Source organism: Talpa europaea (assembly GCF_964194135.1).
Source record: "Talpa europaea genome assembly, chromosome: 10".
In the NCBI taxonomy this organism is placed as follows: domain Eukaryota; kingdom Metazoa; phylum Chordata; class Mammalia; order Eulipotyphla; family Talpidae; genus Talpa; species Talpa europaea.
In genome coordinates this window covers 3,269,615-3,282,577 of record NC_140077.1, presented here as the reverse complement: position 1 = coordinate 3,282,577, position 12,963 = coordinate 3,269,615, and the positions used below count along the sequence as shown (strand labels likewise).

Genomic DNA, 12,963 nt, shown 5'->3' with positions numbered 1-12,963 from the left:
AGCTTATCCCATGCAATGGATAGACAATCTACTGCAGGAGGTGGATTCGTGGGTCATAGTCCCTTAGCTGTTTTGTTAATGCTTCACTTTGTGAACAAATGCATGATCCTTTAAATTGGATAGATTAGGTTAGATAGATAAATCTCTCTCAAAATCAGATCGCAGTCACACAGTTCTAAAGCTCTACTTGAACTTGTGATCAAGGTTGACGCCCGCCTTCATTTCATTTCTCCCGTCTCTGCAGAGGCTGAGCTCAAACCCCCGATGACATCAAACTTGGAGACGTCCTCCTGTCCTCGGAAGCCATGGCCATGCACGGGAGCGGACTCTTCGGTTAATGGCACGTGAGTGGAGATGACTCCTCCCTCTCAGCAGAGGTTTTAAGAGTCTCCCTGCCTCAGTGGTGACCACTGGCCCAGGGCCCTGAGACAAGGGCCAAAGCTGTCTAGGATGTGAGGAAGAAATGATCTTTAATGTTGGAAGCCACTGAAACTTAAGAGTGGCTTGTTACTGCTGTGTGACAGCCACAGTGACAGCCCCTAAGGCCCGATCATGTATCTGTATTTACTTTTTCACAGATGATGCCACCATCTTCCAACTCCTGTTGTTTGCATCTTGTTTTATTCAAAGTTTTAGTCTCAGGAGAGGGTTTATATGGAATGTTATCAGATGTCCTTTCAGCGTCTATGGTAATTGGATTATGGCCTTCCCTCATGACCTATCGGTTTGGTGGCCGACGTACAGCTTTCTTATATTGAATTATCCTTGTATTCCTGAGATGACCTTACCAGGCAAGTGGGCAGAAGGATGCTGTGTGCTCAACATGCTCCCTGTACTTACGTTTCATATGCGCTTTCCTTAATGAGATCAGATGGTGGATTATCTTGTGTTTCAATTTTCCCAAAGCAGCAGCTCATGGTTTTATTCTATTTTTTATGGTTAAAAGTTTTTTATTTGTACAAATTCATTCCTGCTATTCCCCCCAGGTTTGTTTTTTGTATTATGTAGTTTTTATGGTGGATAGTAAATTCACTGATTTTCATCTTTGTTAATATGTGCGTTAGGGCTACAAACTTTCCTCTCAGCACAGCCTTATTTGTATTTCCCACAGGAGGTTTTCTAAATGTTCCCATTGAAAAGATTTAATTGGGATCTTTTTAAAACATAAACTTGTAGGTGTCAACTCAAACCTTCCCAACTGGGATCATCAAGTAGAAGGTAGGAGGGATGGATTTTCACAAGTGTCCCAGGTGAGTTCTTAGAGTTAAGGGGGATGAGAAACAGGTGTGTGTCATCACGTGTGCTATGACACATGTTTTGTTATTTGCTAGATAATCTGATTTGTCTTTGACTCCAGAACCACGACATTTTTGGGGGGCCATAGAATTGTTTTGCTCTTTTCAGTGCATTATACTTTTGAGAATTTGTGCCATCTGGAATTTGTTTGCTTCATTTTAATTATATATACCTAGATTTATATTTTTATGTTTACACATTATATATTAAAATGTTATATATTATGTGTACATGGGAACATAATTTTCTGGAGGCACTTTGAAAGAAGGCACATTCTGTATTTCTGGAGTGTCCCATTTGCTATATATCAATTTGATCAACAATATTCATGGTGTTTGTACTTATTTGGTATGTATTTGTTTTGTCATTGGTGGAGAGTGGTAAGAAGAAAACCCCTTGTTACCATTCTGTGTATCTATCTTACTTGATAGGGCATTCATTCTTAATGTATGTAGTGGGTGCGATTTAAAAATTTTCGATATCAATTACGCTTAGATTTTCATTCTGGTTAAGTCCGATATAAATGTTTTAACCTGCTTGCTTTTAAAATTTATTTTTTTTGGTAAACAAGGTAAGTTTGAAATTTATTCTGATAAGTTATGTATTCATATTGTTCCATAAAACTGTTCCTCTCTCCCCCTCTCCCCCTCCTGCAACCCTCCCCCCGGCCATGCATGTGCAGAATCGTCTTCTTCCCTTCTTGTCCGGTTACTGGATGCCTCCCCTGAACCCACCCCCACCGCCCACCATTCTTCTTAGCTCTTCCGTTATTCCAGACTTTTCCATGTGCATCTACATGAGGCCCAGGACACATTTTTCTATAGCAGGAGTCCTCCCCCTTAATTGGTAACATCCCTAGCAATGAACGAGACACATCTTTACCTGTATACCATTTATTGGCTATAATATGCTTAATGAATTTTTCCATGGAAATAGCAGGTTGCATTTACCTGAAGAACCCCAATGCGTGTACAAAAGTGACAGACTGTAACATAACAAGGTACGTGGAAAAAATGAGCAAACCAAAGCATTATAAATGAATGAAGCACTATAAAATTAATGTACTGGTGTAGTAGCTACAACTGTACTGTGCTAAATCGCCCGTAGCCAGGTATTAGAGTCACACGCACACACCCCAACAACGGACCTGATGGGAGGTAAGGAGAACTCAGCACCTGGCCCGGCCTCGCGCTCGTGAGGGCTTTTGTCTTTCTGGTTTCCTTTACTCTCCCTACCTAAGTACCTGCTCGCAGTCCGTGAACATAAACGTCATGGCACTTCTTTATAAAACTAAAATGATCACCTGATATCTAGTATCTTGTTTGGATTAAAATGTGCACAATTAAGAACTAAACAATTATGGGAGATGCACAGGGAACGTGCAAGATGTTTCTGGAAGATGATGGGGAAAACCAGGGTAGGTTACAGAGAATTCAATCTGAAAGGTCCTAATCGCATTGAGAATCACTTTGTGTTAAATTTTCTGGCTCAACAGTCATCACAGGCTCTCACAACAACCTCACACACAGCGTTTCTTCTCGTCTTTCCCATAAGGAACAAGCTCTAAGTGGCTGGACTCTGAGCTGTCCTTGTCCTGAAGGTGAAGAGGGGATTTCCTTCATGAAAGGTAGGGACACTGCACACCCCACCTACAGGGAGGGGGGTGGCTTCTGGGAGATTCCTTACTGCACAGAAGTGGTTCTCAGCCTGGGGCTCGTGAATCTCTTAGTATGTTTTTTAAGCAGGATGAGTTTTCAAAAAGGTTTAAGAGATAGCTGTCACTAGGAGCTTTGGAGGGAATCATGATTATAGATGCAAAATGAACTGATGTCCTAAGGCAACTTCCCTTCCTGAGATGGGAGGTCCCTGTGGGTGGGTGACTCTGCAGGGGTTTGCGACTGCTGGGCTGCTCCACCCTGCAGCCCTGAGAAGGCTGGGCATCTGCCTGTGGGTGGAGCAGCTGCAGCAATGCCGGCTTTGGCTGGGAAGGCAGAGATCTGAGATCGGTGTGGGTTCGGCCTGGGGCTAGGGCATGCGTGAGTGACACAGGGAAGCAGACGGATCTACTTAGCCAGGGCTCCCTGTGTCCCGATGAACCTGGGCCTGCTCAGTTCTGGGGAGTAACTGGCTCCTCCAGGGAGCAGGCTTCCAGCATGGCCTCTGTGGTGGCAGGAGAAGAAGAAGGGGCCTTCCAGCACTCACAGTGTATGCCCTCCCCAGGCTGAGTCCTCGAGGACGTAACCCCAGGAGGAAGGCCCGCAGAGGGTCGGCCCACGGACGGTGCAGCCCGGTCCACGGCGGCCGTGTGGTGTGGGTCTTGTTGGCTCAGCGTGCGTAGTAAACATGGGGGGTGCTGGGCCTGCTGGCTGCCCGCACCAGGCTCTTTTTAGCACCATGGGAAGGTCACAGGCTCCTAAGAACAGATCAGAGTTCTAGCAGTTTTCCTTAGAGGGCCACATCCATGATCAATTTGCCAGACAACCGTGGCCTGTGGTTCCGTGGGCCTGAGAATTCCTGATAAAGTCCGGGAGGCGTAAAACGTCGCTTCTGAGGCTCGCCAGCAGCATTTACTCTCATGCCAGCGAATTTGTTGCTTTTGTGGTTTTTGTGTTGTCCCCCCACACGGCTAGCCGGGGCAGCTGGCTGGGATGGGCGGTCCGCGAGCACGTTGAGAGATGGACAATGTTAGCCTGTTTCTCTCGCTGCTACACGTCTGATCCCATGTGTTAGGGAAACAAGCTATTATCAAACATTTCAGGAGATAAACTTGTACATAGAATTCCTGGAGGATGAGGCGTCTTACTTCCCAGGAAAGTGAGCTCAACACCTGCAAGCTACAATGAGACCAAAAAAGAAGAGGCCCCGGGCCGGCCTGTGGCTTTCCCGGTGAGTGAGGCCTGAAGAGCTCAGGTCAGCTCGTGTTTTCATGTCTCTACAGTTTTAAAAAAGTATTAAAAATAGACCGTCTTTGAAATATAAGTATTGACCTTTGTTTCCATCATCTATGAAGCTATAAAAATGGGGTAACACCTCCCCACAGAAAAATCTGGCTACTGATTCCTTTCCTAAGTTATGTTGAAATGGAAGTTATTGCAGAATATGCTTCATTTCGTAAATATTACATCTTGGAAGTATTGCTCCTTTGATAATACTCTCCGTGTAGCATGAGGGAATATTAGGTTTAAATATGCTCTTATCTAGAAAGAAATTGCCTGGCTCTATAAAAGCAGTGAGTCCTGCAGGGATAAGAAGGTGTCATCAGCCGCAAACCCTCAGTGGCCACTGGTGACATGCGATCCCAGTGTTAACCTCCATAACACCGTACTCTTCCCGGGCCTCTGAGAGAGCTAGTGTTCCCATTCTACAGACAGACCCCAAAGAACTCTGTTCACATCTTCTTACCGTAGGGGGAGGGCTAAAATGCCAGATCTGAGCATTTGGCATCTAGCAAGACAATACCCACTTAATGCACCATAAAAAATTCTGTAAACTTTTTTCAATAGCATGTGTTTTGGCCCCAATACGATGATCCCACGTGATCTCCGTGACGGTCTTTCTGCATGCACTCGGCAGCGGTAATGCTTTCCAGCCTGGCTTACATCTTTGAGACGTGACTAGCTGCCTAACAAGCCGATGCGGGCTCTGAGACATGGAACGTGTTTACGCGGGTTCCCCTCTGTCTGTGTGTGTGATGTGGATGGGCCACAACCGGGAGTCCTCTGTTGCCTAGATACGGTGGGGAGTCAACTGCAGTCTTATTTTCTGGAAGGCAAGCTGAGATTCCTGGTATGTTTTCGCTCTGCTCCAAGGCATAGGCAAACCACTGAAATAAACCCCAATGAAATCTTTGCCCTAAAACACCCTGGCTGAATTATGGAGTTGCCTTTTGAGGTGAAAACTAGTCACGGATGACCCCACTAGAAGCAATGCTCTGTGGCATTTTACCTTGTCTATTTTTAGAATATTCTTGCCATTAAATGCGGGCATCTTCGAGATCTTGTGAAAACAGCTCCCCAGCCAGACAGTGGAAGAGAAAGAGGTTGAAGGCACTGCCGAGCCTGCAGCTCGAGGATCAGGAAACTGACTTCCTTATCACATTCCGGCGGGGGCCCAACAGGCAGGCCACACAAGTTTAAGGACTAGATGGTGAGGGACTTGATGCTAAAACACCTTTTAAAGCTTCTTGCGGTGAAGCTGGGAAGAGAACTTACTAGCACCTTCTGCTCCTTGTCCAGCCTGCACTCACAAGCACTGCAGGCCGAGCCAGGGCCGGCGAGCAAGGGGACGGCTTGATGTTTCCTGAGCTGCCCTTGCAGTGAGAGGGGTTTATCTATGGAGCCAATTCTCTGCATCTGGTGACTTGGTCACATCCCATGGGCAACCTAATACACAATCATTGGATTAAGCTGTGGAGATGAGGGGTGATTTCCTTGGCTCTGAACAGCTCGGGGCAGTGGCCTTCCTGGAGAGACCCCGCCTTGCCCATTCTAAGTGGTGTGCCCGCACCAGCGTGCCCCTCCATAAAGGGCAGCTGGGAAAAGAAGTTCTGGGTGTTTCTGTAAAGCCCCTTTTTGCCTGCTCCCCAAATGTGCTCAGGGTCAGTGAGCTCAAGGTCAAGTTTCTGCCTGGAAATTCCTTGATACAACCCAGGTCCTCTCCGGGACTTCCTGGCTGGAAACCAGACCTTCCCTGTGACCTTGGAGCTTCAAGGCATAGCAGGTGGGCTTGCCTGTCGGCCGTGGGTCTCCCTGAAAGCCAAGCACAGCCTGACCCTGAAGCCCCTGGCTCTGGTGTGAGGTGAGGAGTTCCAGACCATCACTTAAGGCTCTACCTGGGTGTCTTGAGCTGTGTCTGACACCAGAACCACAGCCGTGGGTTAAATAAAGCCTCGATCAGAACGTAAACATCCCGTCCAGAATCCCATAAAGCACATTTCAAGTTCATTAAACAAGTTCACTAAATAAGCCTTCCTTCCGTGGAAAACTCAGTGATGGTGAAGATGCCCAGGACAGCGCCCCGCGCCCCGCGAGCATCCTGCATAAATTAGTAATTTACAAGTACCTGAGCACGTGGACAGAGCCGCAGCGCAGCGCCGGGCGGCAGGAGCTCCGAGTTCTCAAAGTAACGGTGTTTCAAACATTAAAAAAATTCTAAGAGTCGGTACAAAAAAGTAACTCCAACTGGCGTTGGAAGATAGTGCAAACTTGTGTCTCTACCGCTGAGCAGAGCCGCCGGCTGCTTCTCATTTCGCGCAGGTGGCGTGGGCGGACCTGGGCACTGGATGCGGGTGTTTCGGAGCAGGCCTGCGTGTGGGCCGTGGAGAGAGGAAGACGCAACAGCCGTTAGAGGCCCGAGAGCGACGCCTGCACTCGCAGACCTCAGGGGTTGGCGCTCTCCCTGCTCTCTGATGTGCTTCCAGAACCCCACCCCACCGCCCCCTGCCTGGAGCTGCAGGTCGCATGGGGGCCTGCTCCTGGGGGCAGGATGTCCTGTGGCCTGGCAGAGGACCCCAAGGGGAGCCCTTCTCAGAGCTACCCCTCGCCCACCACAGAGGTAATTGAGTTTCCAGTCATGAAAAAAGTAAAACAGGGATGCCATGCATTCCGCTACTGTTATTTAACCCTGTCCCTCCGGAGTGCTTGCATGTCAGCATGCGCCCCACTGAGTTACGAATGGGGTCACTGACATTTCCTGGGTGCTGTGTCTAAAATCCAGTGTTTTCCTGCCCTCACAGCTTATCTCACATGTCACAAGGCGCCTGCACTGTGTGACTGTGCGGTTCTGGGGAGCAAAGCCGCCATGCGGGATCCCTCAAAAATGAACACGCAGAGTCACCCTTCCCTCGCGGGACAAGACCCATGTCGGCTGGCACCTGTGGAAGCAGCTACCAGAGGTGAGACGGGCGCCTGCTCGCACCGAGGAGCGGCTCCCCCCTCACACCCCTTCACACTCTGTGCAGGAGTGGCTCTTGTTTGCTCCGCGAGGGAAACTTCCAGACCAGTGCACACACCACCTCGAGACAGTTAGGGTGTGGTGCTGCTTTTCCCCTATTTACGCAGCTGGGAAATGAAACCATTATCCGACCCTTTGGCCGGCTTTATCTCTGAGACTTCTTGGGCCCCAGTTTCACAGACTGAACATTTCCCCCTAGAGTTGTGATGAGATCACAGGTGTGTGGCCCCCTCTGCAGAAGCTGAGTTAGTGACCCAGGGGCTGGCTCTCGCCACCCCTTTGCCTCTGATGAGCTTAAGGAGCCAGCCTCCTGCCGCGGGAAGCACTGGCTACAGGTTTAGCCCCCGGCGGGGGAGAAGAGGGGGCAGTGGTAGCCTTTGCAGACTCCCACGGTGTAACTGGTCCGTGGCCACCAAGATCCCAGCAGAAATGACAGAGGTGTGAGCGCCAGGAGTGTGGCCAGTAGTGCAACTGTGCTCACACCCGGGACTGAGCAGTCTGGAGCATTTACCTTTGTTTTCAACTGAGCCGACCTGATTGCAAGTTTTTATTCCTTCGAACAGTAGGTAGGTCTTACCCCCTCGCCGGTGAGGTTCCTGGGCGCGCAGCCACCCCCGCAAGCCCCTGTGAGCGGGCTCTCGCCCAGCTCTTGGCATGCAAGTCTGCAGAAGTCAGGGTGTAGGGCTCCGCCTGCCGCCTCTTCCATGGGAGGGTGCAGAGGTGACCCGGCTGGAGAGGCCTTCCCCGGCGACAAGAATCGCCTTTTAAGCAAAGGTCGGGGTGCCTGGGGCTCCCTCTGCCTGGCCACTGACTCTCATCCTCCTCCTCTAGTCTCCTCCACTGCCCCCCGGCCTCACCTCACGTCTCGGGGCCCAGGGGCCGGGCAGCGTCAGAGATCAGAGGGAGGTTTCTGGAGCCACAGGCCCAGCCTTCCCCACACCCCCACCCAGGTCTGCCGGATCTGTTGGGGACGGTGGGGCCGTGGCGAAGAGCTCTGTGGTGACACCTGGTTATCCCCACACCTGCCCTCTCCTCCCAGGTGGTTCCCAGGTGTGGGGTCACGGCCTAGCCCACTACCCACCTCCCCTCCCCGCTGCCAAAACCCCGGACTGGTCTCAAAAGCCTGGCTCAGCGAGACTGGCCCGGGACAGTTCAGGGGAGGAGGGACAGACGAGGCCGCGTCAGACCAACCTGCTGGGCGCCAGGCGGAGGCTGGACTCGGGCCGGCCCAGGGTCCTGGCTGCGGTGCTGGCCGGCCGGGCCGTCTTGCTCAAAGGGTCTGCAGGCAGAGGCTTCTGAGGAGGGTTTGGCTTACGAGTTCCCTGCAAAAACCCACAAGACTAGGCGTCATTCCCCGTCTTGGCGAACGGGGCCCACACCCAGTGACCCCATGAGCCCCGAGTTCTCTGCCCAGGGGACATGGCCTCCCTCCTGGAGCTGACATTCTGAGTCTGGGGGGAGCTGGGGCCACCTTTGGTAATCTCGCCACAATCATCTGGAGCGGCCTAGGGGTGCCCGCCCAGAAAGCCAGCCCGGCTCTGCCTTGAGGGTCTTTCAGCTCAGAGAGGCTGAAGATGAGAAGGTGGTGGAAGGGGAGGAAATGCAGTCATCGCTTCCCCTCTGCCAGCGTCTACGGTAGACGCGTTCACCGGGGGTGACTGGGTGAGGAGGGGCGTCCTCCGCTCTTCACTGCGGGGTCCCTTCCCCCGCCTGGGCCGTGATTGCTCACTGAAGGGCCCTGAGGCACTGGGAGATGCCCAGAAGGAAGAGCCAGGACTCAGCGGTCTGGGGGCAGGAGAGCCCCACGGGGACTCAGGAGGCGGGGGTGGGGCAGCGGTCGGGCGAGCGGGGATGCTCTGTTTGGGGTTTGAGCCGAAGACCGACATTTTTGAACTCGGGCTTGTCATGCGACCTCTCTAGACCCAGCTTTCCCCCCGCAAGTGTGCGGAAACAAGGCCAATCTCAGAGCACTGGCAGCCAAACCAAGTAAAATAACCGTAGGAAGCTCCCAGAACAGAGATATCAGCATTTAATAACATCAGCATTTCCTTAGCCACAGAGTTTACAATGCTGAATGGAAACATGAGCGAAACAGCAGAAGCGTCTAGAGCAGTAAAACCAGGATGGATGTGCAGGGCCCCTGAGGCCGGCTGCCCCCAAGCGGGGGGCTTGGCTGGCCGGCTGGCCAGTGAGTGTGGCCAGTGCCCCCAGGGAGAACAGCCCTCAGGAGGCTCACAAATGCACGGACGCAGGCTGGAGCCTGTCCTAGGGGGGGTGAGTGGGGACAAGTCACTCCAGAAAGTAAGGATTCTGTTCACCACCTGGGATTCGGGAACACGTGGGGGGACCCTAACATGTGAGTCCAGCATCTCACAGTCCTCAGCCCCCTGAAAAGGCATATCCGCAGCCATCAGAGCTGGGCTGAGAGGACGCCACTGTCCAACGGCCCAAAGTTGCTGCCCGGGACTGTGAGAACCACAGCTGCGTGGGAACCGGGCTGGGAGGCGAGGCCAGCGGGGCAGGAAGGAGCCGCTGAGCAGGTCCCACTGAAAGGTGGTGGTTCTGGCCCTGCTCGCTGGATGGCACCAGCAGCTGCGACCTCGACCTCGCAGGCCCCTGGTCTGGCAGCAGGGCCGGAGCCTCAGCCCACGGGAGCCTCAGCTCAGGCTCCCGCCCACAGGCCCATGCGCACACCTGAGGCACCTTCCTCTGGGCTCCCAGGCAGGTGAGATCACCTGTAAGTCCTTTACCCGAGCAAAGCTCTTCGAACACGGTCAGCGATTGCTGCCCATGGACTTTGCCAGCCAGAACACCACAACGCTGCCAGGAGCCAGGGGTCCTCTCCCATGCTCTGGCTGTACATCAGGCTCCACGTCTCACAGGGCGGCAGAAAACCGTGAGCAGGATGTTAGAGGGTAATGTAAGAGTGAAGACACCCGCCATAAAATTGAAAAACTATGAGGATTAAATCATTTACTACTAGATGATTCTAGTCTTGTTGCTAAATATGAATAAGTATCTAGTCCTGGCAATAAAGATAACGTCCAGTTTTTATTGTAATGCCCTAGAAAAAGCGAGGTATATGTCACCGTGTGTCACAATGTATTTGGATTTACTGTGGACACTCGGGAGGTAATTGGCCTGGCCATTCATTCAGGTTTGCCTGGGACATTCCCAAGTTACGTTTATGGCAATGTTTAATTATTCATCCCCCTCGGCCGTGTCCCGGAGAGGATAAATGATGTGGTCACGTGGTGATAATAGGCTCCCAAAGTTGAAATGCTGATGGAAATTCTGACTTCAAACCTGGGGACTAGCTGAGGCAACACCCTGACTCCCTTTTGCCTACGACATGGTTCTGATGGTGGCGTGGACAGATGCCACTCGCCGGTCTGCCTCGGCCCCACGCCGGCTTCCCACCAGGCCCAGCTGGGCCCAGGAGGCCGTGGAGGCAGCGAGTGAGTCCAGGTGATGCGTCCTGATCCCTCAGTCTCCAGGTACGGGGCGAACGGTGGGGCTCAGAGGACGCTCGGGAAGAGACACCAGCTACGTGTGCTGTGGTCTGGGGGGAAGGGGTGACATTTTCACACTCCCATGAGCTTCTCTTGCTGCCTTGGCCAAACCGAATCTGGGCTACTCCCGAGCAGGCCGGTCGGGCCTGGCCACCAGGTGTCGTCCGAGTGGAGGCGGGTGGCTCGGTACGCCGTCCTTCAGACCCGCTTTCCTTTTAAACAGGGGAGTGAGGATTCAGACCCTCGTTTCTTTCCCTTTTCAAATTCTAGATCGTGGTGGGAAAAAAACAAGCAATGCTATAAAACGGTCCCATTTCTCATTTCTTCTGCTCATGTCCTACTAACAATAGCCACATATTTGAAATTTCTTAATCCAAAGACAGCCCTTTGTCTTGGCCATCAGGAAGAATTCTCAGCTCCTCTGCCAGATAAGAGCAGACGCACCCTCTTCCCCAGGGAGCCGGTGCAAGATGCTGGCGCTGTCACAAGAGACGCAGCAGAGCTCACGGGGTGCAGGTAAGAGGCTGCTCTCCAGCCATGCTCCCCTCCTCCACCCCACCCGCCACCCCGCGGCCGCTTAACGGGTCAACGAGAAAATCGAAGGTGCAATAAAAGATTCTTAAAGACAAATGCAAATGAAGACACTGCTTACCAGAACCTACGCTGTCTCATAGGTTGGAAATTTTATAGCAAGCAGGCCCACCCCAGCGACCAAGCAGCAGCATGGCCAAGCCTCTGAACTTGCCCCCCAACAAACTAGAGAAGCAATTCCGGCAGCCACGAGAAGGCAGGAAACAGTCAAAGTTAGAACAGAAATCAGATAGAGATCAAAAAGCCAGCCCCAAAGATCAATGAAACCAAGACAAATCTCTAATCAGACGCAAAAGGAGAAAACAGGTGAATAAAATGCTAAATGAAAGGCGATGTCACAGCAGACACTGCAGAAATACAAAGGATTATGAGTGTGACGAGCAGATAACAGCCCAAGGCCGAATGAGGAGGAGGCAGAGACCTCGGGGGTCGGGCCTGAGACTATGAGGCCCACAGGAGCAAACCCCGGTCACGCTCCTGACACTGACCTGAGAGACGAGAGCTGTTTGGGGACTCGGCCCCCGGCAAGGGCCCCGAGCAAGGACAGGCACCAGGGATGACACCAAACCCAACGAATTCCGCACAGCCGAAGAAAGGATCAAATGGGCAGACGGCCCATGGACGAGAGAGCTGCACACCTCACACAAGTGACCTGAGAAATACCCAATTAAAAGATGGGCAGAGGCTCGGAATAGACGCTTCTCCACAGCAGACGCACAGATGCCGGCGCGGGACGGGCGAGATGGCCGGCCTCGCCCGCTTGGAAAAACGAAGCAAAACAATGGGCGATCCCCTCGCCCCAGCGAGACCGGGAGAGAAGGGGCCTGGGTCCCTGTGGATCAGAACGTGAATCATGGGAAGGGGTCTGGATGATTCCTCAAATTAAGAAGGGAAATCCCACAGGACCTCGCCGCCCCCTCGAGTCTTTGCCCAAAGAAGGCAGAAGCTTTGCTCCAAAGAGAGGTGGCTCCGCGCTTTTCTCTCCAAATCTTAGAACCTCTCTCTGCAGGGGGGACTGAGCCATCCACTGTGCTCCACGTCGTGATCTACAAACGCCTCGTCCCGAGGATCCCACCTGGGAAGGCAGCCTGGTGGCAGAGGTGGGAGGGCGGCTAATTGTTGGAATTTTTCATAATGTGCATAATTATTACAAAAGGGAGAGTGGAAACGTAAAACCCGGGCTTCTGGTTTTCTCACATATAATCTGTGCTCACAGGCGCAGAAATGAGTGGGGAGCAAAGACCCCTTTGGCCATTGTGGCCCCTGGAATGGGCCTCCTGCCCTGTGTTCCGAGTGTGCTCCCGGAGGAGAGGTGCTCCCACATGGCACAGACGCCTCCGGCGTCCTCAGACGGGCCTGTCACGGGAATAACCCACGCGCGGCGTGGAACCACAGCTGAGCTCAAGTTTCTGGAAGCACCAGCAGGTGGCAGGGAGAGGTGACCAGGGGGCCAGGACCTTAGCAGCTATGTTTTTAGATTTATAGAAGGAAAGGACTTGAATTTTTATTAATCCATGACTCATGGAGTGTGACGGCCGCGGAGGAACACTCGATACTGTGACAGGCCGGCTCTGTCCACAACGCAGGATCCTGTCAGATCCTCGTATTTCCT

General features: G+C 52.4%; 1 protein-coding gene across 1 annotated transcript in view; it reads right to left on the bottom strand.

The window, feature by feature from the left end:
• Window positions 1-8,429: 8,429 nt before the first annotated feature.
• The window catches only part of ADAM12 (ADAM metallopeptidase domain 12), a gene marked incomplete at both ends in the record, with an annotated part of 118,630 nt that continues 114,096 nt past the window's right edge, over window positions 8,430-12,963 (bottom strand). Inside the window, one exon of the mRNA XM_084244528.1 lies at window positions 8,430-8,570. Within this exon, the coding sequence (XP_084100654.1) occupies window positions 8,430-8,570 (141 nt within the window). The remainder of the gene's footprint in view (window positions 8,571-12,963) is intronic.